We start from the raw sequence: 26,683 nt of genomic DNA, 5'->3' as shown, positions 1-26,683 counted from the left end.
TAAATCTTAAGCATTATTTATACAAGCAGGAAAAAAAACAATAAAACCAATGCTGATATGGAAAATAAAAGAAAAATCCACAGAAGATCCAGAGAAAATAAGGAAAGGTAGCATAAACTTCACTAGAAATGATAGAAGGGCAGTAATCACAGGTACTGGAGAAAATTGTAACTATTCCAAGCAATTAAGGACTATCTAAAGACGAAAACGTCCCTAAAATTATTGAAGTAAGAGTTCTCATTAACACCAATTTGACAGATTAGACCTGGTTGCCTGATGGTAATTGGGAAGCTGGATTTCTTCACCATGTACCCATGTCTGGAAAGTGCCTGATGAGGGCTCAGAGGAAAATGATGCCCTCAGGAGTGCTGATGTTGGCCTAGAGCAAAGGGAAGAATGCAGGTATCTACCTGCTAACTAAATCTTGGATTTAAGCTTTTAACAGTTTTTTTTTTCTCTTTAAAAAATTGACCTCCAACTGAACAATTTCCTCATTTTTTATATTTATAAAGAAAAGCCAAAACAGGAATAAATTATTAAAACAGCTCAGTTGCCCAACATGACACAGAAGCAGGTAAGCACTATTTTACAAATAATCTACGCTAGGATTTCTCAGGAAATTATTGAGAACCAACCTAGTGTAAGGTCCAGATTGCATCTGTCCTGTTCTATTTGATTTTCTTGTGTTCCTGAGATGTCGACTCCTGTCAGGTTTTCTTTAGCATCAAACCAGTCTTCGCTTATTTCTTGGTAATGACTGCAGTCTAAGACATTAAACACAATGAGCTATGAATTCATATAATGTCTAACACAACTGAATGTTATCTAAAAACCATGGATACAGCTGTATGATGATGACTACTAGTTTTATATATAAATCTAAAGATAAATATTGGCAAAATAAGAGAACCAAGCATAAAGATTCTTTGAGGATTTTCAGCAGTCCTCAAATAAACAGTTGCTTTCAGTCTGAGTGATCTGTTTCCTAGTTTGCCTTTAATGAAAACACTATTCCCAGCTTATTAAAACCCTTAATAAGCTGCATTGTAAATTGCCCTTGAGTGAAGACATACTATCTTTATATACGCAATAACATGAAATCTCTTTGACAGAATTAAGCAGTATTGCACCTATTTCATTAGAATTAAATTAATAATCTTTTGGAATGATTATAATCTCTTTTCATGTGCTAAAAATACACACAATTTACAGAGATACAAATTAGATACAAGAGAGAATTTCCATACTGGAAATATGAACCAGAAGAATAAAAGTCCGTATTATTATTCAGCATTGTCAGTTATATTAGGCAATCTTAAAGACGTCAAGTAGCAATAATAACATACTTGACACTTATAATCAGAATGCCATTCTGTCAATTTAAAATATTTATTTTTATTTAATGATGAACATTACCGACATGTTAAACCTTATTTTGCTTTCCAGCAACTATACAAGATAACCATTTTTATACTAACCTTTATCATCAAGTTTCAGTTGACTGAAGTCTGCATTTATATTACCATTTTTAAAGACATCTTTCCTGGGTGACATGCTTTGTGTAGCATGGCTAGTGTCAGATGATAAAGGCATCTGAGGGTTAAGATAATAAAACAACAATAAATAAGGACAAATAATGATCTGGCTTTTACTCTGTGACGGGTACTCTTCACTGGCATTATTTAGCCCTTACAGTAATGAGGGCTATGAAGCAAAACATCATCAACCTGACCTGACATATGAGAACACAGAATCTAAGGAACTTGTTGCCTCATGTTACACAGTTAACAGAATTACAGTGTGAATCCAGTCTGTGTATAGTGACTGCTAATACTACTATTTGGCAAAGTGTGGCATACATACATGAGAAGTAATCAAGGTAATTTTTGGAGAGAGAGATATATATATAAATATTTATCACGTTAACCATTAACAGTTATATATTTAATTTAGTGTACGCTTATGTGTATCTTTTATTTATGAGAAGCAGTATTACCTTCTTCTATGTAATAGTTATTATTTACATTTAAAATTATGTAAAAAGAGAATCATTTAAAGACAAATACAAAGTGGCATTATAGGTAATATGGGGCTATGGTAAATTGTGAAGATGGTACATGAATGGCTGAAATTTAGAAACATTATACTAAGTTTCATGCTTTACCAGTTAATATAAAGAGATAGGAATTAAAATATAATCCCAACTTAAAATAGATATTGTTTTTTACTCAAAACCAAGATTATAAAAAATGTATTATATCTGCATCTCATTCTTTAAAAAATAATTTATTGTTCTCCCTAAATAAATAAGTTATACCATTGTTACCATTAAATACATGAAAATCTAGTTTTGGATTTGTTAATTCTTCATGGATAACTGAGATTTTTTTTTTAAAAAAAGAAATTAACAATGGAATAGACAATGTTAAAGTAATTTACTTTTACTCAGTCAAGTATTTCACTTTTAACTTTGGATATCATGGTGGGGGATTAATATTACTCAAATAAAGAAACCTCAGGGTTAAAACCAGTCAGAAAAGCAAACTAAACCCCAGCTTTTCTATTCCATTGCCTCCCTGCTCAATAATGGAATAGAATCAATGTTTCCATAACACTTTGTAATTTTCAGTGTTCTTACATAGATTAAATCTTCCTTCTTGGTTGTCATCTGACAAACATTTTCTTGGGGGAACAAGAGTGAGTGAGAAAACCTATGACAGGCATTTACAAATGATTTTCATCATTTCAGTAAAGAAGAAATTATAACTTTTCCCTGTGTAAAATGACTGAATGATTACTTTACCTCATGAGATGAAGGTATAAAATGTTAGTTTTAATTGTACTGGCTCACCATGATGATGGCACTAAATTATAGTTGGTCCAGGACAGTCCAGGTTTATACTGACTGTTGTAGAGAATTACCATTACACTCTTTAAAACTCAAAAGTCTCCTGGCATGATGTAAATTATATGGTCACCCTACTCAACATACATGGTTGATATCTGTTTGATCAGGATTCAACATAAACATATCATTATAATCAGTTATATCCCTCAAATGGTAGTACACAAAGTAAGCCAGTTGAGTGAAAAGGAAGATGTCAGGGTTTCTGAAAATTATAGTTTACTTTACTTAAACCATACAATTAAAGATTTACACTGATGAACTTTCCAGGAACCTTACTTGAGAGAGTGTCTTTTTTAGTTTCGAAGAAACATCAACATCATGAGCCCTTTGATTATCATCATCTGCTTCTGAAAAGCTAAAGAGAACACTTCAGAAGAAATACAGTCTAATATTTTACAGAAGAGTAGCGTGACTATAGTTAAATACAATATATATTTCCAAGTAGCTAAAAGAGAGGACTTGAAATGTTCCCAACACATAGAAACGACAAATACACAAGATGATGGATATCCTGAATACTGACTGGATTAGTACATATCCTCTGCATGTAACAAAATATTACATGTACCCATACATTTGTACAATATTAAGTATCAAGAAAAAAGATAAACACTTCATTAAAACATTTATCAATGTTCTAAAAAGGGAACAAAACAGAAAGTTTAAAGTTAGCTGAATTAAACAATATTTAGGATCTAATGAATTATAAATCAGATGAAACCATAACTCACACATGTGTTTCTTTTTTCATTAGCTGGAAAGAAAGAAAAGGAAAAAAAAATTTATTTAAAATGTTTTTTGTCTTAATGAAGTAAAATTTTTATCCCTAAAACATATATACATACCTTGGAAGCAAAAGTAGAGAAGGTAGATAATAATTTTGATTCTACTGACAGTGGGGGCAGCTCTTCCAGTGGTATGCCCTTGTGTATTTTTTCTTTCAAACTTACATATTTAACTTTTAAGTCTCCCAAGAGAGACAGTACTGTGGATCCCAATTCCTTCCTAGCAGAATTACTTGACAAATTCCTGTTCAAAAGTTGAGTGCACAAAACTAAATTATTTAGGCCCAAGTCATCCATTTAACACTAGTATTATACACTTGGTTCTTGAACCCCTGTGCTCAAGCAATCCTCCTGTCTCAGCCTCACAAGTAGCTAGGACTACACGTGTGCCACAATGCCCAGCTAATTTGATAAAAAATGTAGAGATGGGGGTCTCATTATGTTGCCCACGCTGGTCTTGAACTCTTGGCCTCAAGTTATCCTCCTGCCTCAGCCTCCCAAAGTGCTGGGTTTACAGGCACAAGCCCTCTTGCCCAGCCCCACTTGGTTCTAATTGTATTAGATCTTTAGATATTTTCTTTTAAATGTTGAGTTAAAAGGAAAAGCTGAACCACAGTAAATGTGTTTTTCTAAGGGCAGTACAAATAACTCTGAACACATAAGCCAGAGAAAGTGTGATAACATGTTATGCAAAACCCTGATTTCATCCTTACTTGAACTTTATAAAGAAACAACAAATCTATGTTTTCACTGGATTCATCATGCCAACCATGCGCTGTGGCCCCTCCGAGAAACTCAAGGGTTCTCTTACCCTTAGGCTAACAAACCCAGTAACAATCTACTCATTTTACTCTTCAAAAAGGAAACTTAAAGAAACATTCTAGAATAAACTTAAAGCTAGTGACAAATTTCTAAGAAAAAACATTTAAAATTAATAAACACCTATTTAATCCTTCCCTGTTTTCCATTACAAGTTTATAAATATCACAACAATGGCGATGACACATCTGATAATGAACATTTAAAAGTTGCAGCTCTGCTTTTACGGCTCTCTGCATTATTTTCTGACAGCACATTGATGGCAAATCCTTCTCCGTATCTTTAAAAAGTTGAACTTCCCTTTAAAAATAAAAGAGTATCAGGTAAGATTCCAAACATTTTGCTACAGTAATAACATGCCTCTAGAAACAGGTTTTAAATTTTTAATATTTCCCTGTTAAGTTTAAAGCAATTTCTACTAAAGATGAAGAGGCTGTAGGAACATATAACGACGTCAGAAAGCGAGAAGTTAAAGCTAAATATATTCCTTCTAGAAGTTGAGGAAGTAAACAATTCTCAAATTCATACTGTCTTTTACCAAAAAAGTATGAATTTGAGAATTGCTTATTCTGGATAAAGTCGTTTTGGAAATGACCTTATTTGTCCAGAATCAATGAATATTTTTTAACCTAAATCAACCTTTGGCCAAGATTTTTTAAAGTTATAAGCATTTTGGATGAAAATTATTCTTAAAACATACTTTTTAATAGAAAATAATTTACATATTTCTTAATAATTACGGGTCATTAACGTAAGCAAGTATTTTGCTGTACTATCATATCAAAAAGCCCCAAGGCACTATGGTTTTTTTTTTTGAGTATTAGTAGTTTTTGGAGGTCTTCCTTTGTTACTAATTGCCACTTCTAGCTATTCTCAATAGTTCTGCTTCTAGAAAGTATTCTATTTAATTTTATAGAACTGAAATACCAGATTAAACATATTAGAAGAATAAATAATAAATTAAGGAAAAAGTAAATCACCTCAGAGTATGATAACTAATTTGGCTTCTTAGACCTTCCCTGTTTCTCTCCCTCCCACTTCCTGGCTCCCCACTGTGTTCTGAATTACAAGAGTATCTAATAAACGCAAAGCAAATTATGTAATGAGTTAAAATCAAGATTAAAATGCTCCTGTAAAAGTAGCTGTTTACTTCTCCAAATAAATGACATATTCCAAGGCAATAGTTTGTTTTGGTCTACAGGTGAATAAAATGAAGGAAAATGGAAAATTAAGTCAGTATGGATTTGGGTTAAACAAGTAAAGATTAGATGCCACGGGTTTCTGAAGAAATTGAGATTGAAATCTCAATAAGTAAAGAGCTTTAATATTCTATATTGTTTTAATATTTATCTGAAGGCAAACAGTTGAAGCAGATGATATCTTAAAGTTCATTTTAGCTACTCTTCTATATGGGTAAGTATGCCACACAGAAAGCAACTATTTTGATATTTTCTTCTAGATGTATCTGTAAGCTTATTTATCTGACGTACCTCTCAGGAGGTTTCTTGAGGTCTGTGATATCAACCGGTTTTCTTAATTCCAGGAAATCCTGAAAACATGATTTAAAATTAAATTATAAACAACCTATGCTATATCTGAAATTCCAAACTAGTAAAATGTATAATTCAGTTTCTAATGGATTTTGTGGGAGGAGCTTCCATGAGAGAGAGAACTGGTGGTAATTTACACACCTTTCCCCTCATTTAGCATCTTCTAACAAGAGCCTTAATACAATTCAGCAAACTAAAAACATTTACATTAGCATATACTGTCTCTTTATGAAGTTTAAATTTTATTTCTCATATTGATTTTACCTTATTTAGAAAATTTCTATTAGGTTTTAAACTGTCAACTGAGGGAGATTTTCCTGATCCTTTTGTCAGAGCCGTCTGTGTATGTATACACTCTTCACTGTATGAGGAATCTGTACTATGAGCCACACTTTGCTGTTTCTCATCTCGCCGTTCATCGGGTCGTTTTTTATTCATCATTGTTACCTCTGTGTTGCTTGATGTAGACACTACAGAAGGTCTTGTACTTGTTGCCCTGCTGGTTGTGAGACAAGCCCTAAAATCAGTGCTAACGTCCACCGTCTGATTAATTGTGACTGTACAATTTGCTCCATCTGTCATTGATTTAGTACACATTCCTTCCATATTGTGAAAGCAGTTTTTCTTTGTGGTACTGCTATTTGCAACTTTTAGGGAACTATTATCTTCTTTTGGCTGATTATCTCTGACTGCAGTCTTTGGTAGTGTAACAGAAAAATCTAAGGCTGAGTCAGGGGTGTTTTGCAGGCTTTTATAATGTGAATATTCCCAGGAAGAAATTATTGAATCATCAAAAACAGAGGGCCAGGAAGTTTGACGATCTTTACAGGGTTGGAGTAATGTCTCTAAAGCTTTATGTTGTGGTGGTGTGATAGGATTTCCAAGGTGCTGTAATATTTTGTTCTCAACAATTTTATTTCCACAAAAATCTTTACTTTCATTTACTTGAGATTTCATTTTTTCAGTATAAATTTTCATTTTTAATACTTTTGGGGGGCTTAAGGAACCACTCTTAGATTGAGGTTCCTGGTTTCCTGAAGAACTGCTTCTTAGTACACTGCCATCAAAAACTGTGTGGCACATTGAACTAGTCTCTTGTTCCTTACACTTTTCACCCTTTAGGTCATGATATTCCCTTAACATAACAGAATTCTGAAATTTGGAGACATGAGGTAAATTTTCTTGTCCATAAACATCAAGTGAATCTAAAGAGATGATAGAACCACTTCCCGAGTTACCATGATTATCTTCTCCATTGCTAGCACATTTAACTTCATAACCTGAACTTCCTAGTTCAACAACTTCCAGATTACATATACCTAATGTTTTTGTTTGGTCAAAAGATAAATGGTTACTTAAGTATTCTTGTTCTTCTGCACTGTGATATTCCTGCTGTGAGTCTTCATCTGTATCATACTTTTGTGTATCTTCATCAGTTTCTTTACAATTAGTCTCTGAAATATTACAGATTCTTTCCAAGCCATCAGTCTTTTGATGTTTCAAAATATGAAAAAACATCTCCTCTTTTTTCTGCACTTCAGGATCTAACTCTGAACTTACAGGAGTAAGATTTTCCTTCTTTAGTTTTGACTCTGGATAATGTATAGAATATATTTCCTTCAAGAGAGTATAGTCAGTACTGTCTCCAAGTTCACATGACTGAAAGTGAGTACTCTCTCTGTTAGTATCTTGACTCACTGAAAAAAATGGTTCTACTGAATCCGTTTTGTCAATATCGCTAATTTCTTTATTATTAGTGCTTTGCTCTAGTGTCGAAGAATCCCAGTCATCATCAGGAAAAGTCAATTTGACTTCATCACAACCATTGGAGGATAATAACAAATTTTCTTTCTTAGGATTCGAAGGTTTATCTGATTAAAAAAAGGATAAAAATATGAACAGCAACATTATAGAATCTAAACCCTAGAAAAACCTTAGACATGATCTGATTTAAGCTCTTCCCAATGCAGAAATACTTTTTACATCATCCATGACAAATATCCCTTGCAGTAGCAGCTAAAAACCAAACTATGTCCTCCCAAATGCATATACTGAAGGCCAGACCCAGACTCATATGTTGGAAATGGGGACTCTGAGAGGTAATTAGGTTTAGATGAGGCCATGAGGGCAAGACCCTAATTATAGGATTAGTGTCCTTTCAAGAAGAGACACAAGAGAGCTTGCTTGTTTTCTCTCTCATGTGAGGACACAGCCAGCAAGAAGGCAGCCATCTACAAGCTAGGAAGAGACCCTCCCACCAGAACCTGACCATGCTGAGACCTTGATCTCAGGCTTCCAGCCTCCAGAACTATGAGAAAATAAATGCCTATTGTTTAAGCCACTCACTCTATGCTATTTTGTTATGGCAGCCTGAACTAAGACAACAGGTAAGATTTTCTTGGATTCTTTCAATGGAAAGGAATTTCCTGTTTATAGGGAAGCCACTGTTTGTAAAATGGTCTAATAAGAAACTTTTTTCCGCCGGGCACGGCGGCTCATGCCTATAATCCCAGCACTTTGGGAGCCTGAGGCAGGTGGATCATGAGGTCAAGAGATCGAGACCATCCTGGTCAACAAGGTGAAACCCCATCTCTACTAAAAATACGAAAATTAGCTGGGCATGGTGGTGCGTGCCTGTAGTCCCAGCTACTCGGGAGGCTGAGGCAGGAGAATTGCTTGAACCCAGAAGGCAGAGGTTGCGGTGAGCCGAGATCGTGCCATTGCACTCCAGTCTGGGTAACAACAGTGAAACTCCATCTCAGAAAAAAAAGAAAAGAAACTTTTTTCTTAGAAATTTATTTAATATATCTTTATATGCCTCCTAGTGCTAGCCCTAGGCATTGTAAAAATAAAGAAAAAGAAGATAGAGACGTTGTCCCTAAGTGCTTATGGTTTTCATATGGTCATGATAAGCACACAAAAACATATATATATATTTTGTTCTTGGGACAGAGTCTCTGTCACCTAGGCTAGAGTGCAGTGGCATGATCTCAGCTCACTGCAACCTCTGCCTCCTAGGTTCAAGTGATTCTCCTGCCTCAGCCTCCTAAGTAGCTGGGATTACAGGCACCCACCACCTAATTTTTTGTATTTTTAGTGGAGATGGGGTTTCATTATCTTAGCCAGGCTGGTCTTGAACTCCTACCTTGTGATCCACCCACCTCGGCCTCCCAAAGTGCTGGGATTACAGACATGAGCCACTGCGCCTGGCCCCAAAAATGTATTTTTAAAAAAGTGCTGACAGAGTTGTGTTGATGGAGCAGGTAAATTTTTGAGAAAAAAGGGGAAACGGACTTCAGAAAAACTTTATATTTAAAAAGTGTTTTGAAACAAAATAGACAAAATTATTTTAGGCAAACTCAACACAAGTTAGCTGTGTGAAAGAACATCGCAGTTTCAGGAATTGTAAGCTTGTCTGTAGTAAAAGAACTCTGATGAGAGTGACAGGAGTGATGAACTGAAAAAGGCCTTTTATGACGTGTTAAGGAGTTTGGCTCTTATTCTAAGGCAACAAAAGACCACTGAAAGCTTCTTAAAAGGGTAGCCATTTGACTGGAATTGAGTCGCTGAGTCAGTCCTGGCAACAGAGAGAATAAAAACTTGAAAGAGGAGAATAAAGGCAGGTACCAAAGGAATATAGAAGTGGGACTAAAGAAGAGACTGGTATGGAAGTTCCACAACTGACGAGTCTCGGTGGCCAATTAGAGATGATAGGAAGAGGAAGAGAGAGAGCAGTGGTTTTCAAAAGATTTTTTTGACTAAGATCATAATCGGAATTACATTTTATATCATGACCCAGTACACACATACATATGTGTATGTGTAAAAGGAAAAGGAAAATTTTACAGAACAGTAATTATCCCTTGTCCAATGTATTCTGATATTTCTATTTTATTTTACTCTATTTCATTTAAAAAGTTGATCACAATCAGCTAAACTGATGTCATGACTTACCAAATAACCAATAAATACCTATTTAAATATCACTCAAAGATAATACTTACATGTTCACAACTTGGTACTATAATTGAATGGGAATATTCAGAGCTCAAGAGATAGGGACTGTTTAAAGAGCAGATTTAGAAGGTAAGAGTTAAAATGAGAAGGAGGGGAGGAGAATAATGAGTTCAATCCTGGGCAAGTAGAGTTTGAGGTCAGTAATAAAACACCCAGATGTGAATGACTGTCTTGGGAGTCCTTTAGACGCTGTAGATACTAATTCTTTGTTTTTTTTTTTTTTACGTTTGTAATGTAAGTGAATTTTCCTCGTTTATTGCTTATCTTTTAACTTTTAAAAATTATTTTAAGAGACAGGGTCTTGCTACATTGCCCAGGTGCTAGACTTGTATCATGCAATCTTCCTGCCTCGGCTGCCCAAGTAATTTGCCCGGCTTTAACTTTTTATGGTGTCTTGTCATATCAGAATTGTACATGTTATTTAGTTAAATGAATCAGTCTTCTGTAACTTCTGGGTTTTGTGTCTTTGGCCTTCTCTAACAAGTAATTATATAAATATTCTCCTATAATTTATTCTAATTGTATGTAGGGGGGCTGGGGGTTAACACTTAGTCTTTTTACACTACACAGAATATATTTTTCTCTTTAGCATAAGGTAGGACTCTAACTTAATTTTCTTCCAAAATGGATGGTCAATTGTCCTAACACCATTTGCCAAATAATCCACTGTTCTTCTGAGATGAAACAACATTTTTATCATATTCTGAAGTCCTCCTCTTTCTGTTTCATGATTTTCTGAGAATTTATTTCTATTTATTCTGTTCCATTAACCTATTATCTTTTTGTATAACAGTATTATATTGTTTTAAGTATTCTAGTATCGTGGGATTTTTTTTATATCTGGTAAGTTAAGTTTTTTCCTTTATTTTAAAAATGATTTTACATTCTCTCCGACAGATTAATTTTTTAAAAGTTCATTTTTTTTGGAACATTTTGAATTGCATACAATATCCTATTAGGATTTACTGAGATAGAGAACCATTATCATGTCCAAACTCCAGGAGCCTTTCCCTAGATTTCCAACATTTAATGTATGAATAGAAAGTATACGGTTTATTCCGTTAGGGTCCATGACTCACATCGTCATTGTATAAGTGGACCCTCTTAATCTTCTTACAATGCTTTCCATTATATATGATTATACTCATCACTACTATCACCCTAAATTTTTAAGCTAATTTGTTTCTTAACTTGTCCATCCTTTTATCTTAAACCTTTCTTTTGTGTTTTAAATGTGTCTCATGAACAATGTAGAATAGAGTTGTTTTAATCTAGAATATACAATTCTTAATAGTTTAAGCTACATGTATTCAGAAGCACATAAAATTTAGTCATTTTGCTTTTTAGACTCTTGCTATTTTTTATTTTCTTTCTGCCATTACCCAAGAAAAATACATTTCAGATTTATGGGAAGAAGAAAACATAAACCTTGGGCAGCAGAAGTCAGCCTGCTCACTTTCTGCTTATCACCCTGAAGGTAGCTATACCTGTCAGCAGTTCTTGAAAGGCTGGCTGGACAGAGATCCTTTCTTCCTGCTCACTTTCCCTTTCCTAAATCTTCCATTTTCCTGAAAGGTCCTGCCTAGACTGCTCTGATCCACCAAAAATCACCTGAGTCAATTTGGCAAGTTGAAAACACACGAATCTTACCACCTTAGAGGGAGGAAGAGTTAAAAAGCAGCAACTTGAAGGGCAAACTGTCTGGCACAATACATTTAGCACGCTTCCTAAGCAAGAATAAAGGTAAGTGGCCCAGACCCTACCTTTTTGGAGGTTGCCTCCATCACCGTGGTAGCCTTTACCAGATGCTGTCTCCAGTACTACAGTGGCCTGCATCACTCAAAGATATATAATCTAGAAAAGATATAAATATTGAACTTTTATTATACTTAAAAAGCATAAATTGACAAGTACATAACGGACAGAAAAGACATGTTCTTTTAAAATTTCCAAGGAACATTTAAAAAAAAAAACAAAAAAACCAATGTGTTAAGTCACTAAACCAAGTTTAAATCCAAAAAATAGAGTCAAGACCATAATGTCACCTCGTTTATGTCAAACCTAGATAAAAAGTTTCTGAAACAAATTGTACACTTACTAAAAACCAATGACATGACAAATCCATATGATGGAAAACCTTTCAGCAACAGAAAGAAATAAACTATTGATATATGTTACCTCATGGGTTAATATCAAAAACATGCTGAAAGAAGCCAGATAAAAGAGATCACCTATTGTATGATTCCATTTAAATAAAATTCCATTTAAATAAAATAAAATCCAACTAAAGCAAATTTATAGAGAGAAAGCAGATTAGCAGCTGCTTGGGCTAGGCAGTGGGGGTGGGAAGAGAGATTAGCCATAAATGGGCATGAGGGATACAAACGTTCTAAAACAGATTTATGATGGGACGGTTGTAACACATGATAAGGTTACTACAAATCATTCAAATGACTAAATATAACTCCACAAAACTGTTTACAAAAGGTAATGATGATGACTTTTTACTGATACACTTTAGATGTATGTATTTTGGGGATATATGTGAGAATTTGGTACATTCATAAAATCAACCCAGGGCAATTGGGATATCCATATAATGACTCTGAATCTAGCTGCCCATGAAGCAGCCCAAGCTAATTACTGGTAGAAACTAAGCCACCCCAATGGACACATGAATAATCCCAGAGGCGACAAGCAGAAGAAAGTCCAGCCAACTCGCAAAATCATTTTGAGCCTCTGTCCCCTACTTATCTTCACTTTCCATACCCCAAAAAGCTGAGGTGTCTACAGCAGAATTCTGGTAATCAGGTGTTATGTAGGTTCCTGATGAGTTAAAAAAAAAAAAAAGGAATTCATTGTGTTTAACTCTGAATTATTTCAATCACTGATCCTAAAAGAATCATCCAAATTTACTTTCTCTGTTCTGTAAGGAGAAGACATTAAAAAGCATTAGATCTCATGTCATGGAGACAAGCCCTTTAGCTCTGAATCCTGACTTTGCCACTCCGTAAGCTGTGTGGACTTGGATAATTAAAAAAAAAATGACAATCAGAACACAGACTACCAAAATCTATGGGACATGGTCAAAATTATAACCATAAAAAGTCACAGCTTTAGATGCTTATTATTAAATAAAGCTAGAAATAAATGAATTCAAAAGAATCTAGGAAGGAACTAAAAATAAGCCAAAAAAGTTGAGAATATAGTTAAGACAAAACCAGAAGTGATCACTTTAAAAAACAGTAAAAATGGTAACTAAAATCAAGAGCTATTCTTTTGAGACTAATAAAAGTTGATAAATAATAGGCTGGGTGTGGCGGCTCACGCCTGTAATCCTAGTATTTTGGGAGGCCGAGGTGGGCGGATTGCCTGAGCTTAGGAGTTCAAGACCAGCCTGGGCAACATGGTGAGACTCTGTCTACTAAAAAGGCAAATAATTAGCTGGGTGTGGTGGCATGTGCCTATAGTCCCAACTATGTGGGAGGCTGACGCACGAGAATCACTTGAACCTGGTAGGTGAAGGTTGCAGTGAGCTGAGATTGTACCACTACACTCCAGCCTGGGTGAGAGTGAGACACTGTCTCCAAAAAAAAAGTAGATAAAGGACAAATCTCACTAAGACTGAAAACAAAAATTAGAACTGAGAAAAGAAACATTTTTGCAGGCAATAAAGAGGTACTTTTTTGTTTTTTTTTTTTTTTGAGATGGAGTTTTGCTTTTGTTGTCCAGGCTTGATCTCAGCTCACCGCAACCTCCGCCTCCCGGGCTCAAGCGATTCTCCTGCCTCAGCCTCCCAAGTAGCTGTGATTTCGGGCATGTGCTGACACCTGGCCAAGGAGGCAGATCACTTTAAGTCAGGAGTTTGAGACACTGATCAACATGGTGAAACCCTGTCTCTACTAAAGATATAAAAAAAATCAGCCAGGTGTGGTGGCGGATACCTGTAATCCCAGCTACTAGGGAGGCTGTAGCAGGAGAATCACTTGAACCCGGGAGGTAGACGTTGCAGTGAGCTGAGATCGTATCACTGCACTCCAGCCTGGGCAACAAAGCGAGACTCCATTTCAAAAAAAAACAATTTCTTTTCTAGGTTTTTAAATTGCCTTCAATGAATAAGAGGCCTGAATTACTTAGCCTGTCATCATCTTTATTATTAAAAATTTAAATAAAGTTCTTATGTGACAGAAGTGAAATCTCTTGAAGACAAACTATTACAATGTTTATCTACTTATAAAATATGCAGTTGTAGCAAATTTATGAAAAAGGTAACAATCTGACAAAATTGAGAAATATTAAAAAGTAGATATTGTGGCAGTGACAGCAGGACTCACTAAACTCTCCCCTACTCAGTTTCAAAACTCCTTGCCAGGTGGCAACTTCTGAGCAAAGTGCTCTGGGCAGAAGAAATCTATATTAAGGTCAAATGGAATAATTTCATCAATCTGTAACTACAAATACACATATTAGTGTTTGACAAGTCTCAAGGCGTAGTCCCCCTGCAGATTTCTGGAGCTCTTCTTCTATGTATCTCCATTCTCTCAGGAACACTGTCCTGCAATTTCTAGCTGCCTTAGCCTTTCTAACTCCAATCTCTGTCTCAACTCAGACCTCTGCTTTGCTTGAAGTCCTTGTTCTTTTTCCATGGTCTACAATGTGCTTCCAGGTAGGAAGCCAGGCTATCATCACAGTATGCATGCTGGGTATGTCTCTCAGAAATCAGTCCTACACTGTGTCATAAAACAGTTTTTTCATACATCTGGCCTAGTTTTCAAGTTGTTTTATGGCAACATGATAAATCCAATGTCTATTACTCCGTCATGGCCAGAAGCCTCAATATGCTTGAAAGTATATTCTCAGACTGCAGTACAATTAATAATGATTTTTTAAAAATTTTCTTAATATTTGAAAATCAAGCAACAAATCTATAAATAATCCATGAGTGAAAGAATATATCATAATAGAAATTAGAAAATGTTTTGAACTAAATGATTATGAAAATATGTATCAAAATTTGTGGGATGCAGCTACAACAGTGTTTACCGTAGCTTTAAATGCTTATATTAGGAAAGGAAGGTTTAAAATCAATGATCTGAGGTTCTATTTTGAGGACATAACAAGTAACTTTATCTGCCAAATTCTACAACTCAGATGGACATACTTCCTTGAAAACCACCTTCTAAAACGAATACAAGAAGAAATAAATAAGACGGATGTAAAGAAGGGTATTTCCTAGGTTGTCTTCTAAGATTTTTATAGTTTAAGGTCTTTTTTGTTTGTTTTTAAAAATTTTTTGAGACAGGGTCTTGCTCTGTCACCCAGGCTGGAGTGCAGTGGTGCCATCAGAGCTCACTGTAGCCTTGACCTCCCAGGCTCAACTGATCCTCCCACCTTAGCTCTCCCCCACTTCCTTGAGTAGCTGGGACTACAGGTACACAACACCATGCCTGGCTAATTTAAAAATTTTCTATAGAGACAGGGTCTCCCTATGTTGTCCAGGCTGGTCTCAAACTTCTGGCCCCAAGCAATCCTCCCTCCTTGGCCTCTCAAAGTTCTGGGATTACAGGCCTTGAGGTCTTACATTTAAATCTTTGATTCATTTTCGGTTAATTTCTGCATATGGTGAAAGACAGAGGTCCATCTCTAGTCTTCTGGATATGATTAGCCAGTTATTCCAGCACCATTTATTGAATAAGGGAGTCCTTCTCCTATTGCTTTGGCTATTCAGGCTCTTTTCGGGTTCCATATAAATTTAGAATAGTTTTTTTTTTCTAATTGTGTGAAGAATAATGTTGGTAGTTTCATAGGAATAGTATTAACTCTGTAGATTGATTTGGGAGTATGGACACTTTTACAATATTGATTCTTTTTATCCATGAGCATGGAATGAATGGTTTTCCATTTATTTGTGTTGTCTGATTTCTTTTAGCTGTGCTTTATAGTTCTCCTTGTAGAGATCTTTTACCTCCTTAGAAAGCTGTATTCCTAGGCATTTCATTTACTTTGTGACTACTGTAAGTGGTACTGTGTTCTTGATTTCACTCTCAGCCTGGTTGTTAGTATATAGAAATGCTACTGGTTTTTGTACATGGATATACCCTGAAACTTTACTGAAGTTGTTTATCAGATCTAGGAGCTTTTAGGCAGAGTCTATGGGGTTTTCTAGGTATAGAATCATAGAGTCTGCAAACAGAGACAGTTTGACTTCCTCTCTTCCTCTTTGGATGCTTTTTATTTCTTTCTCTTGCTTGATTGCCCTGGTGAGGACTTCCAGTATTACAATGAGTAGGTGTGGTGAAAGTGAGCATCTTTGTCTAGTTCCAGTTCTCAAGAGGAGTGGTTTGAGTATCTGCCCATTCAGTATAATGTTGGCTGTGGGTTTGCCTTGGCAAATAATTTCTGGCTAAGTCTCCAAAAGCAATTGCAGAAAAAAAAAATAAAAAGACATGTGAGGACCTAATAAAACTAAAAAGCTTATGCACAGCAAAAGAAGCTATCAACAGAGTAAACAGACAATCTGTAGAATGGGAGAAGATATTGCAAACTATGCACCTGGTATCTATAGATTCTGGCCTAATATCCAGAATCTATAGGTAATTTAAACAAATCAACAAGAAAAAATAAACAACTTTATTTAAAAAATGGGCGAAGGATGTGAACAGACATGTCTCAATAGAAGACATATAAGAGCTAATAAATAGAAAAAAAAGCTCAGCATCACCAATCATTGGAGAAATGCAAATCAAAACCACAATGTAATACCATCTCACACCAGCCAGAATGGCTATTATCAAAAAGTCAAAAAACAACAGATGCTGGCAAGGCTATGGAGAAAAGAGAACTGTTGGTGGGAATGTAAATTAGTCCAGCCTCTGTGGAAAAGAGTCTGGAGATTTTTCAATTTAAAACAGAGCTACCATTTCACCCAGCAATCAATCCCATTACTATTCTCCTGTGGGTATATACCCACAGGAAAATAAATCATTCCACCAAAAAGACACATGCACTTGTACGTTCATCACTGTGCTATTCACAACAGCAAAGACATAGAATCAACCTAGGTGCCCATCAATGGTAGACTGGATAAAGAAAATGTAGTACTGGCCAGGCAGGGGTGGCTCACTCCTATAATCCCAGCATTTTGGGAGGCCGAGGCAGGCAGAACCCCTGAGATCAGGAGTTCGAGAGCAGCCTGGCCAACATGGTGAGACCCCGTCATTACTAAAAACATAAAAATTACACAGGCATGATGGCACATGCTTGTAGTCCCAGCTACTCAGGAGGCTGAGGCAGGAGAACCCCAGAGGTTGCAGTTAGGCGAGAGCGTGCCATTGCACCCCAGCCTGGGTGACAAAGCAAGACTCCATCTCAAAAAAAAAAAAAAAAAAAGGTCTAAGGCATATTCAATAAATGGTACTGGCACAAGTTGATTTCTACAATCTAGTTTTTTACTTACAAGGAAAAAAATGCCTGGACTCACACCTCACACAACAATAAAAGTGAGAGGAATCATATTTCTAAATGTGAAAACCAAATTTATAATGCTTCTTAAAACACAATAGAATATATTCATGACTTCAGCAAAATTAAGAAACTTCTGCTCATCAAAAGACATTACTAAAAAAAATGGAAACACAAGCCAAAGACTGGAATAAAGTATTCACAATCTATATAAGATGCTTATTCAGATTACATAAATAACTTGTACACATATTTTTGAATTGCTTATAGATATGAAAACATGCTCAACATCATTAGTCATCAGGCAAATGCAAATTTAAACCACCACAGTACCACTTCACATTCATTAGAATGGCTTAAAATGGCAAGAAGCAGCTCCTCTGCTCCTTCTGGAATCTCTCTCTGGTTCAGCCCACCTGCCTCCACTCCTGCCTCCACCATGTCCATCAGGGTGACCCAGAAGCCCTACAGGGTGTCCGCCTCTGGCCCCAGCTCCTTCACGAGTGGGCCCAGTGCTCGCTTGAGCTCCTCGAGCTTCTCCCGAGTGAGCAGCAGTGGCTTCCGGGGTGGCCTGGGTGCAGGCTATGCTGGGGCCAGTGGCATAGGCATGGGAGGCATCACCGCCGTCACCATCAACCAGAGCCTGCTGAACCCCATTAAAGTGGATGTGGACCCCAACATCCAGGCCGTGCGTACCCAGGAGAAGGAGCAGATCAAGACCCTCAACAACAAGTTTGCTTCCTTCATCGACAAGGTGCGGTTCCTGGAGCAGCCGAACAAGATGCTGGAGACCAAGTGGAGCTTCCTGCAGCAGCAGAAAACAGCTAGGAGCAACATGGACAGCATGTGTGAGAGCTACATCAACAACCTGAGGCGGCAGCTGGAGACTCTGGGCCAGGAGAAGCTGAAGCTGGAGGCGGAGCCTGGCAACATGCAGGGGCTGGTAGAGGACTTCAAGAACAAGTATGAGGAAGAGATCACGTACAGAGATGGAGAATGAATTTGTCCCCATCAAGAAGGATGTGGATGAAGCTTACATGAACAAGGTAGAGTTGGAGTCTCGCCTGGAAGGACTGACTGATGAGGTCAACTTCCTCAGGCAGCTGTATGAAGAGGAGAACCGGGAGCTGCAGTCCCAGATCTCCAACACATTTGTGGTGCTGTCCACGGACAACAGCCACTCCCTGGACATGGACGGCACCATCGCTGAGGTCAAGGCGCAGTATGAGGAGATTGCCAACCGCAGCTGGGCTGAGGCAGAGAGCCTATACCAGATCCAGTAGGAGGAGCTGCGGATGCTAGCTGGGAAGCACCAGGATGACCTGTGGCGTAGGAAGACTGAGATCTCCGAGATGAACCGGAACATCAGCCGGCTCCAGGCTGAGATCGAGGGCCTCAAAGGTCAGAGGGCTTCCCTGGAGGCCGCCATTACAGATGCTGAGGAGCACAGGGAGCGGGCACTCAAGGATGCTCATGCCAAGCAAAAGGAGCTGGAGTCTGCCCTGCAGCGGGCCAAGCAGGACATGGCATGGCAGCTGCGTGAGTACCAGGAGCTGATGAATGTCAAACTGGCCCTGGACATCGAGATCGCCACCTACCGCAAGCTACTGGAGGGCGAGGAGAGCCGGCTGGAGTCCAGGATGCAGAACATGAGTATCCACACGAAGACCACCAGCGGCTATGCAGGTGGTCTGAGCTCTGCCTATGGGGGCCTCACAAGCCCCGGCCTCAGCTACGGCCTGGGCTCCAGCTTTGGCTCTGTCACGGGCTCCAGCTCCTTCAGCCGCACCAGCTCCACCAAGGCTGTGGTTGTGAAGAAGATTGAGACCCGCGATGCAAGGCTGGTGTCCGAGTCCTCTGACGTCCTGCCCAAGTGAACAGCTGCAACAGCCCCTTCCAGCCTTCCCCTCCTGAGGCTGCCCCAGAGCCCAGGAGGGAGGCTGCTGTATAGGGGAGCACAGGGAACAGGAGACCCACCTGACGCTCAGCCCTAGCCCTCAGCCCACCGGCGGGGAGTTTACTGCCTGGGGACCCCCTTGCCCATGCCTCCAGCTGCAAAACAATTCAATTGCTTTTTTTTTTGGTCCAAAATAAGATCTCAGCTAGCTCGAAAAAAAAAAAGAAAAAAGAATGGCTTAAAATGGGGTGTGTGTGTGAGAGAGAGAGAGTGTGTGTGTGTGTGAGAGTGAGAGAGTCTTGCTCTGTCACCCAGGCTGGAGTGCGGTGGTATGATCTTGGATCACTGCAACTCCCACCTCCCTCCCAGGTCAAAGTGATTCTCTTGCCTCAGCCTCCTGAGTAGCTGGGACTACAGGTGAGCGCCATCATGCTCAGCCAATTTTTGTGTTTTTAGTAGAGATGGGGTTTCACCATGTTGGTCAGGTTGGTCTTGATCTCCTGATCTCAAGTGATCCACCAACCTCGACCTCCCAAAGTGCTGAGATTACAGGCATGAGCCACTGCACCCAGCCAAAATGGCTTTGGAAAAGAGTATTAACACCAGATATTGGTGAGAATGTGGACAAACTAAAATTCTTATGCATTGCTTGAGGGAATACAAATTGTTAAAACCATTTCTAATGATGTTAAATATATGTCTACCCTATTACCAAGCAATTACATTTCCAGTTTCAGAGATGAATACCATTGGAGAATCACTCTTTAATATATTATTCAATAATGACTGAGCCTGTATTTGCTAAGTCATATGTTAAGTGTTGAGACACAGAGGTGATCAGTCACTGGCTCTATGAAGCACAACAGACATACAATTTCCAAAAGTGGGGCGGATGCATATAAATCTACAAATTTAGAGTATCTTTTCCCAGACTTACCTGATATAAAAATCACTTGGGTTGCTCATTAAAAATACAGATTTGACAGCCTAATTTGGGGCCCAGAAACAATACATGAGGATAATAGTCCCCAACCTTTTTGGCACCAGATTCCAGTTTTGTGGAAGATAATTTTTCCATGGAATGGAGGGATGGAGGTGGGGTAGTGGCTTTGGGCTGAAACTGTTCCACCTCAGATCATCAGGCATAAGTTAGATTTTCATAGGTAGCACACAAGCTAGGTCCCTCACATGCACAGTTCATTCACAACAGGGTTCGAGTTCCTATGAGAACCTAATGCCACTGCTGATCTGACAGGAGGCAGAGCTCAGGCTGAGGGTTGGAAACCCCTGCCCTAAGAAATTCCTACAATCTGGATATTTTGAGAAACACAACGTGGTATGGGAAATACGTAAGACTTAACCTAGTCTAACTAAGGATTAGACTAAGGCCTTTCAGAGTGTTATCTAACCTCAGATCTGAATGATGAGTAAGCAAGAGCTAGCCACTGGAGGAAGGACTCCTTGAGTATTTGATCTTAACAGAAAGGATAAAATGTAACATGCTCAAAAATGCATTTGGGCCGGGCGCGGTGGCTCAGCCTGTAATCCCAGCACTTTGGGAGGCTGAGGCAGGTGGATCACGAGGTCAAGAGATCGAGACCATCCTGGTCAACATGGTGAAACCCCGTCTCTACTAAAAATACAAAAAATTAGCTGGGCATGGTGGCGCATGCCTGTAATCCCAGCTACTCAGGAGGCTGAGGCAGGAGAATTGCCTGAACCCAGGAGGCGGAGGTTGCGGTGAGCCGAGATGGCGCCATTGCACTCCAGCCTGGGTAACAAGAGCGAAACTCCGTCTCAAAAAAAAAAAAAAAAAAAAAAATGCATTTGAAAATTTTCAAACTGCTAGTTGTATTTAAAGAGCAATTAATTTTATGTTCAACCCCTTGCCAGAAAAGAGGAAAAGAAGAAATTAAAAACTAAAATTCTGACCAAGAAAAATATAACCTGTACCTACTTTGGGGTTCACAAACTTATATAAGACAGTTGGGGTTAAATAAAGACAATCAAGTTGACAATAATTGTACAGCATGGTTGCATTAATAAAGGTAAGGAAAAACTTATCAAAAAAAGTAAATTATGGGTCAAGTAGAGGCTATGCAGGCTAAAAGGCAGAGAAGGGCACAGAGCATCCCAATTTAAGAGGACAAATATGGGATGGCTACACGATAAGAACCATTCCTTCTTCTTAGATGATAACTAGAGTTGTTTTGTGTAAAAATGAACTAGTCTGGCCAGGTGCGGTGGCTTACACTTGTAATCCCAGCACTTTGGGAGGCTGAGGCAGGTGGATTGCTTGAGCTCAGGAGTTCCAGACCAGCCTAGGTAACACAGTGAAATCCCTGTCTCTAACAAAAATACAAGAAATTAGTTGGGCATGGTGGTGTGAGCCTGTGTTTCCAGCTACTCAGGAGGCTAAAGTGGGAGGATTACTTGAGCCCAGGAGGTGGAGGTTGCAGTGGGCCAAGATCGTTAAAATATATACATATTTGATATATTTGATTGTTCAAAATAACACACACACACTCTCTCTCTCTCTCTAAGTCAGGGTCTCACTCTGTTTCCCAGGCTGGAGGCTGGTGTGCTATGGCAGGAACACAGCTCACTGTAGGTCAGGATCACCTCCCTGGGGTCAGATGATCCTCTCACCTCAGCCTCCCAAGTGGCTGAACTATGAGCATGTGGCACCATGCCTGGATAATTTTTTTTGTAGAGACAGGGTTTCAGCATGCTGCCCAGGCTGGTCTCCTAGCTCATGGGATCCACCTGCCTCATCTTCCCAAAGTGTTGGGATGACAGGCTTGAGCCACTGCAACCAGCCAGCTCTTCATATTCTTAAAAAGCATTGAGAACCCTGGTCAGGTGCAGTGGCTCACACCTGTAATCCCAGCACTCTGGGAGGCTGAGGTGGGTGTATCACTTGAGGTCAGGAGTTTGAGGCCAGCCCAACCAACATGGTGAAACCCCGTCTCTACTAAAAATACAAAAAATTAGCTGGACACAGTGGCAGGGACCTGTAATCCCAGGTACTCAGGAGGCTGAGGCAGGAGAATCGCTTGAATCTGGGAGGCATGCACCATTGTACTCCAGCCTGGGCAACAAAAGTGAAACTGTCTTCAAAAAAAAAGTATTGAGAACCCCAAGGAGTATTTTTTTTAATTTGAGTAATAATACTTACCATATTCGAAATTAAAACAACATTTTCAAATATTTATTAATTTAATCAGAGACAATATTCATTACTTAAGTAAAATCTTAGATTAAAAACATATTTTCGGCTGGGCATGGCAGCTCACACCTGTAATCCCATCACTTTGGGAGGCTGAGGCCAGCAGATCACCTGAGGTCAGGAGTTCGAGACCAGGCTCACTAACATGGAGAAACCCATTTCTACTAAAAATACAAAATTAGCCAGGCATCGTGGCACATGCTTGTAATCCCAGCTAGATGGGAGGCTAAGGCAAGAGAATCACTTGAACCCGGGAGGCAGAGGTTGCAGTGAGCTGAGATCATAACATTGCACTCCAGCTTGGGAAATGAGAGCAAAAATCTGTCTCAAAAAACAGGAAACCCACAAAAAACCGTATTTTCAAAAAATTGGTGAGAAGAGCAATACTATCTCAAGCTGGATTCTCATTCACATCTGATTCTGCATTCAAATCTGCATTCACTAAAATCTGCAGTGTGTTTGCAAGCTTCATTCTTAAGGACATCCAAAGTTAAAAACGTTTACAAAAGAGAAAATCTCAGCATAACAGAAGTACTTGCAGATCATTTGTGTGATAAAGGTGTATTATCTAGAATATAGAAAGAACTCTCACAACTGAACGACAGAAAGGCAAAGAACCCAATTTTAAGAATAAGCAAAGGACTGGAAGAAGCATTTCTCCAAAGAGGATATATGAATGGCCAATAAACACATGAAAATATGCTCAATATATCAAGTCATGAGGGAAATGCATATCAAAACCACAAGATACCACTTTACACCCAGTAGGATAACGATAGCAGACAGTGTCGAGCAGGTCATGGCGAAATCAGAACCTTCATCCGTTGCTGGTGGGAATGTAACACGGTGAAGCCACTCTGGAGAAGTCTGGCAGTTAGTTTCTCAGAAAGTTAAATACAGAACACATGATCCAGCAATTCCACTCCTAGGTACATGCCCATTTTTATTATATTCTTCGGGTTCTCACTTACCACAGAATTTCCTACAGTGTACTAAACGCCAGGGAATAGTATTGCCAGATCTCAGCCAGAAATCACAGGACTTGCCCTTGACACCTCCCTTATTATCCCCGAGGTCTTGTCAATTTTAACTCCCGACTCGCACTGCTGTGCAGGCGATCACCTCCCAACTGGCTAGAGCAACAGCGAGCTCCTATTGGTCAGCATAAAAAGTGCGGCACTGTGATTGGCCCAGCATGAGGGCGCGAACGCGCGGGAAGGAGACCGCGTACTTGAGTTATCGCCAATACTTGAGTATTCTAAATGCTTATCGGATCAGCCACGGGCCCTCACTGTTCTTAGACAGACTCCAATCCGAGTAACTCCTGTCAAACCTTAGAACCGTCGGGCTGTGTGTAAACCCCGGCACTCTGCGTCTTCCAGATACACCCTCCTTTCCATCTCCTTACAAAGTCAGGGCCGGGCGCGGTGGTCACGCCTGTAATCCCAGCACTTTGGGAGGCCGAGGCGGGTGGATCACGGGGTCAAGAGATCGAGACCATCCAGGTCAACATGGTGAAACCCCGTCTCTACTAAAAATACAAAAAATTAGCTGGGGGTGGTGGCGCGTGCCTGTAATCCCAGCTACTCAGGAGAATCAGGCAGGAGAATTGCCTGAACCCAGGAGGCGGAGGTTGCGGTGAGCTGAGATCGCACCATTGCACTCCAGCCTGGGTAACAAGAGCGAAACTCCGTCTCAAAAAAAAAAAAAAAAAAAGAGAGTCCGGCCCGGTGCGTTCTCTCGCCCGCCACCCCACGCCCACCCCACGCCCACCCCACGTTTAATTCACGCTCCACTCGGATCCGGTGTCAAACGCGCGTCTCTTGGGGAAACCGTCCGGCCCGTCACACTAGCCGAGGAGCCATGCTGTCCTGCAGGACATCCTCCGCCTGGGTCCGCGGTGAACCTGCCGTCCCCCTCTCACTAGAGTCCCCGCCGCCGCGGCAGCCGCTTCATCGGCCTCCGCTGCCAGAATAAGCCTGTGTGCGAATTTCTAGCTTTCCCCGGGGACGGAAGCGCGTTTCGGAGACCGGCGCCGCCGCTTGGCTGGAGACGCACTTTTGCGGCGTTGGCACCCGCTGTGAGGGCGCCAGGACTGCGGGGCCGCCGGAGGAACGCGTCCGCCCCCCGCCCGCCTCGCTGGCCTCGCCTATGCCGCTGTTCGGGGTCCCCGCGTGCCTCGGCGGGACGGGCCTCGCCACCGGGACCGGCCACACGCGGGGTTCGCCATCCCCAACCGCTCGAGCCCACGGCCTCTGCCCTCTCCGGCCTCCCCGCCCGACCTGCCGCGCTGCGTCTCCGTCCGTTGCACCTCGGAGCCGCTCGACGGCCGCCGCCGCTGCCGCCTCTCCGCGTCGGCTCCGAGCCCGTGGCACCACTGGAGCAGCCCCGGCGCCTGTCGGGTAACGGCCGCCGGCGACCCGCCCGGCGCGAGCTCCTATTGGTCGGTATAAAAAGTGCGGCACTGTGATTGGCCCAGCATGAAGGGCGCCAAAGCGGGGGAAGGAGACCGTCCATCTGAGTATTGCGCAACGTAGAAGAGAGTGTGCGGACCGCGGGCTCGGAGCGCAGAGCTGCCCCCGAGACTTTCCCGCTTTCCTGCCTGAAGCCATCGTCGGGACCCCGCAGCTCTGAAAAGCCACCATGTGAAAATACTTGGAAGCGCTGCTCCTGCCAGCGGAGGCCAGACTGCCCCTCGTTGGGGCCGGAACAGGCCGACTCCTCGGCCCTCAGTGGCGGGACTGGGGCCCGGCCTCGCTGCCGGGCTGTTTCCCAGGCTGCGCGGTCCCTCCCGGGGTTGGGTTTGTCCTCTGCACATCCTGCTGGAAGTACCGTCGGGCCGCGACTAGGGTGAGGCCAGGGAGGCATTTGTCACGGGGAAGGATTTAAGAGGCTGCCCAAATCGTAGCAATCAAGGTAAATCATATTTTAGTGCAGCCTCTAAAAAATGTCAAAAGTAATGAAAAAAAAAAATCAGTCCGAAATTTTTCTTTCACTTCAGACTCTAAAATGGCTCTGTGACTGGTCCTGTTTTCATTTAAAATTTGGTTGAGCCCGGGAGGCAGAGGTTGCCGTTACCGGAGATGGCGCCACTATACCCCAGCGTGGGCAGAGGAGTGAGACTCTGTCTTTAAAAAAAAAAAGGAATATTCTGGGCCTGGCACGGTGGCTCACGCCTGTAATCCCAGAAGTTTAGGAGGCTGAGGCAGATGGATCACCTGAAGTCAGGAGTTCGAGACCAGCCTGGCCAACTTGGCAAAACCCTGTCTCTACTAAAAATACAAAAATTAGGGGGGCATGGTGGCGGGCACCTATAACCCCAGCTACTTGAGAGCCTGAGGCAGGAGAATCGCTTGAACCTGGGAGGTGGAGGTTGCAGTGAACCGAGATACCACCATTGATCTACGGCCTGGATAGTGACAGAGCAAGACTCCGTCTAAAATAAAATAAAATTTGAATATTTTATTCATCATGGATTTTTTGTGTTAATTTCGATTTTTTAAGTGATTGCATTAAAATATTCAATTACTGAGTTTTTGCATCTCCCCCCCATCCTTATATTTTTGTGCCTAGTCTCATCCCTGATAGGGAATTTAAACCTGCACAAAAGGACACAGTCCTGAAGGGGTGGGGATGGGATGGCACTGCAGATGGCTTCATTTGCTTATTAGTGTGATCATGCACATGATTGTTGAGTCACAGAGGACTTTGGATAGGTGGCAGAGAGAGGAGGGGCTCTAAAACTGCACCTGTCCCCAAATTGTCCCCTCAAATGAGGCTGCAGCCTCTGAAATGCACTTCATTCATTCATTCAATCCATTCATTTATTCAGCAGATTGCTACTGACCTGCCCCGGGCCAGGGGCTGAGGAGGCAGTGGTGGATAGTGGACTGTGAGCATGGATCTTGGGATGATGTAATAGACTTACTGCAAATCTTGCCATTACGAAAGTGCTTTCGAGTGCCTCTTAAAATGACATGGCCTGTCCTTGTGCAGTAGATTTCATTTGAAAGTCCC

At 40.5% G+C, this 26,683-nt stretch overlaps 1 protein-coding gene and 1 pseudogene across 8 annotated transcripts in view; one reads left to right on the top strand and one right to left on the bottom strand.

The window, feature by feature from the left end:
• RBM44 (RNA binding motif protein 44) overlaps positions 1–25,045 on the bottom strand; it is a 44,145-nt gene extending 19,100 nt beyond the window's left edge. For 2 of the 8 annotated variants that reach the window (XM_035306185.3, XM_035306186.3), the window contains exons 1-10: positions 24,949–25,045; positions 11,843–11,933; positions 6,327–7,933; positions 6,003–6,061; positions 4,636–4,812; positions 3,754–3,937; positions 3,640–3,662; positions 3,185–3,275; positions 1,479–1,593; positions 636–764 (exon numbers count right to left, since the gene is read on the bottom strand). In XM_035306185.3, coding sequence (XP_035162076.1) covers positions 636–764; positions 1,479–1,593; positions 3,185–3,275; positions 3,640–3,662; positions 3,754–3,937; positions 4,636–4,812; positions 6,003–6,061; positions 6,327–7,933; positions 11,843–11,915 — 2,458 coding nt within the window. In that variant the 5' untranslated portion in view covers positions 11,916–11,933; positions 24,949–25,045. The remainder of the gene's footprint in view (positions 1–635; positions 765–1,478; positions 1,594–3,184; positions 3,276–3,639; positions 3,663–3,753; positions 3,938–4,635; positions 4,813–6,002; positions 6,062–6,326; positions 7,934–11,842; positions 11,934–24,948) is intronic. The other 6 variants (XM_035306187.3, XM_035306189.3, XM_035306190.3 and 3 more) reach the window with 3 other exon arrangements.
• Positions 17,686–19,546, top strand: LOC144576735 (keratin, type II cytoskeletal 8 pseudogene; annotated as a pseudogene).
• Positions 25,046–26,683: the final 1,638 nt, after the last annotated feature.

The sequence above is a fragment of the Callithrix jacchus genome, chromosome 6 (genome assembly GCF_049354715.1).
Source record: "Callithrix jacchus isolate 240 chromosome 6, calJac240_pri, whole genome shotgun sequence".
NCBI lineage: Eukaryota > Metazoa > Chordata > Mammalia > Primates > Cebidae > Callithrix > Callithrix jacchus.
Note: the sequence above shows the minus strand (reverse complement) of the source record. Positions and strands in the feature narration are given on the sequence as shown.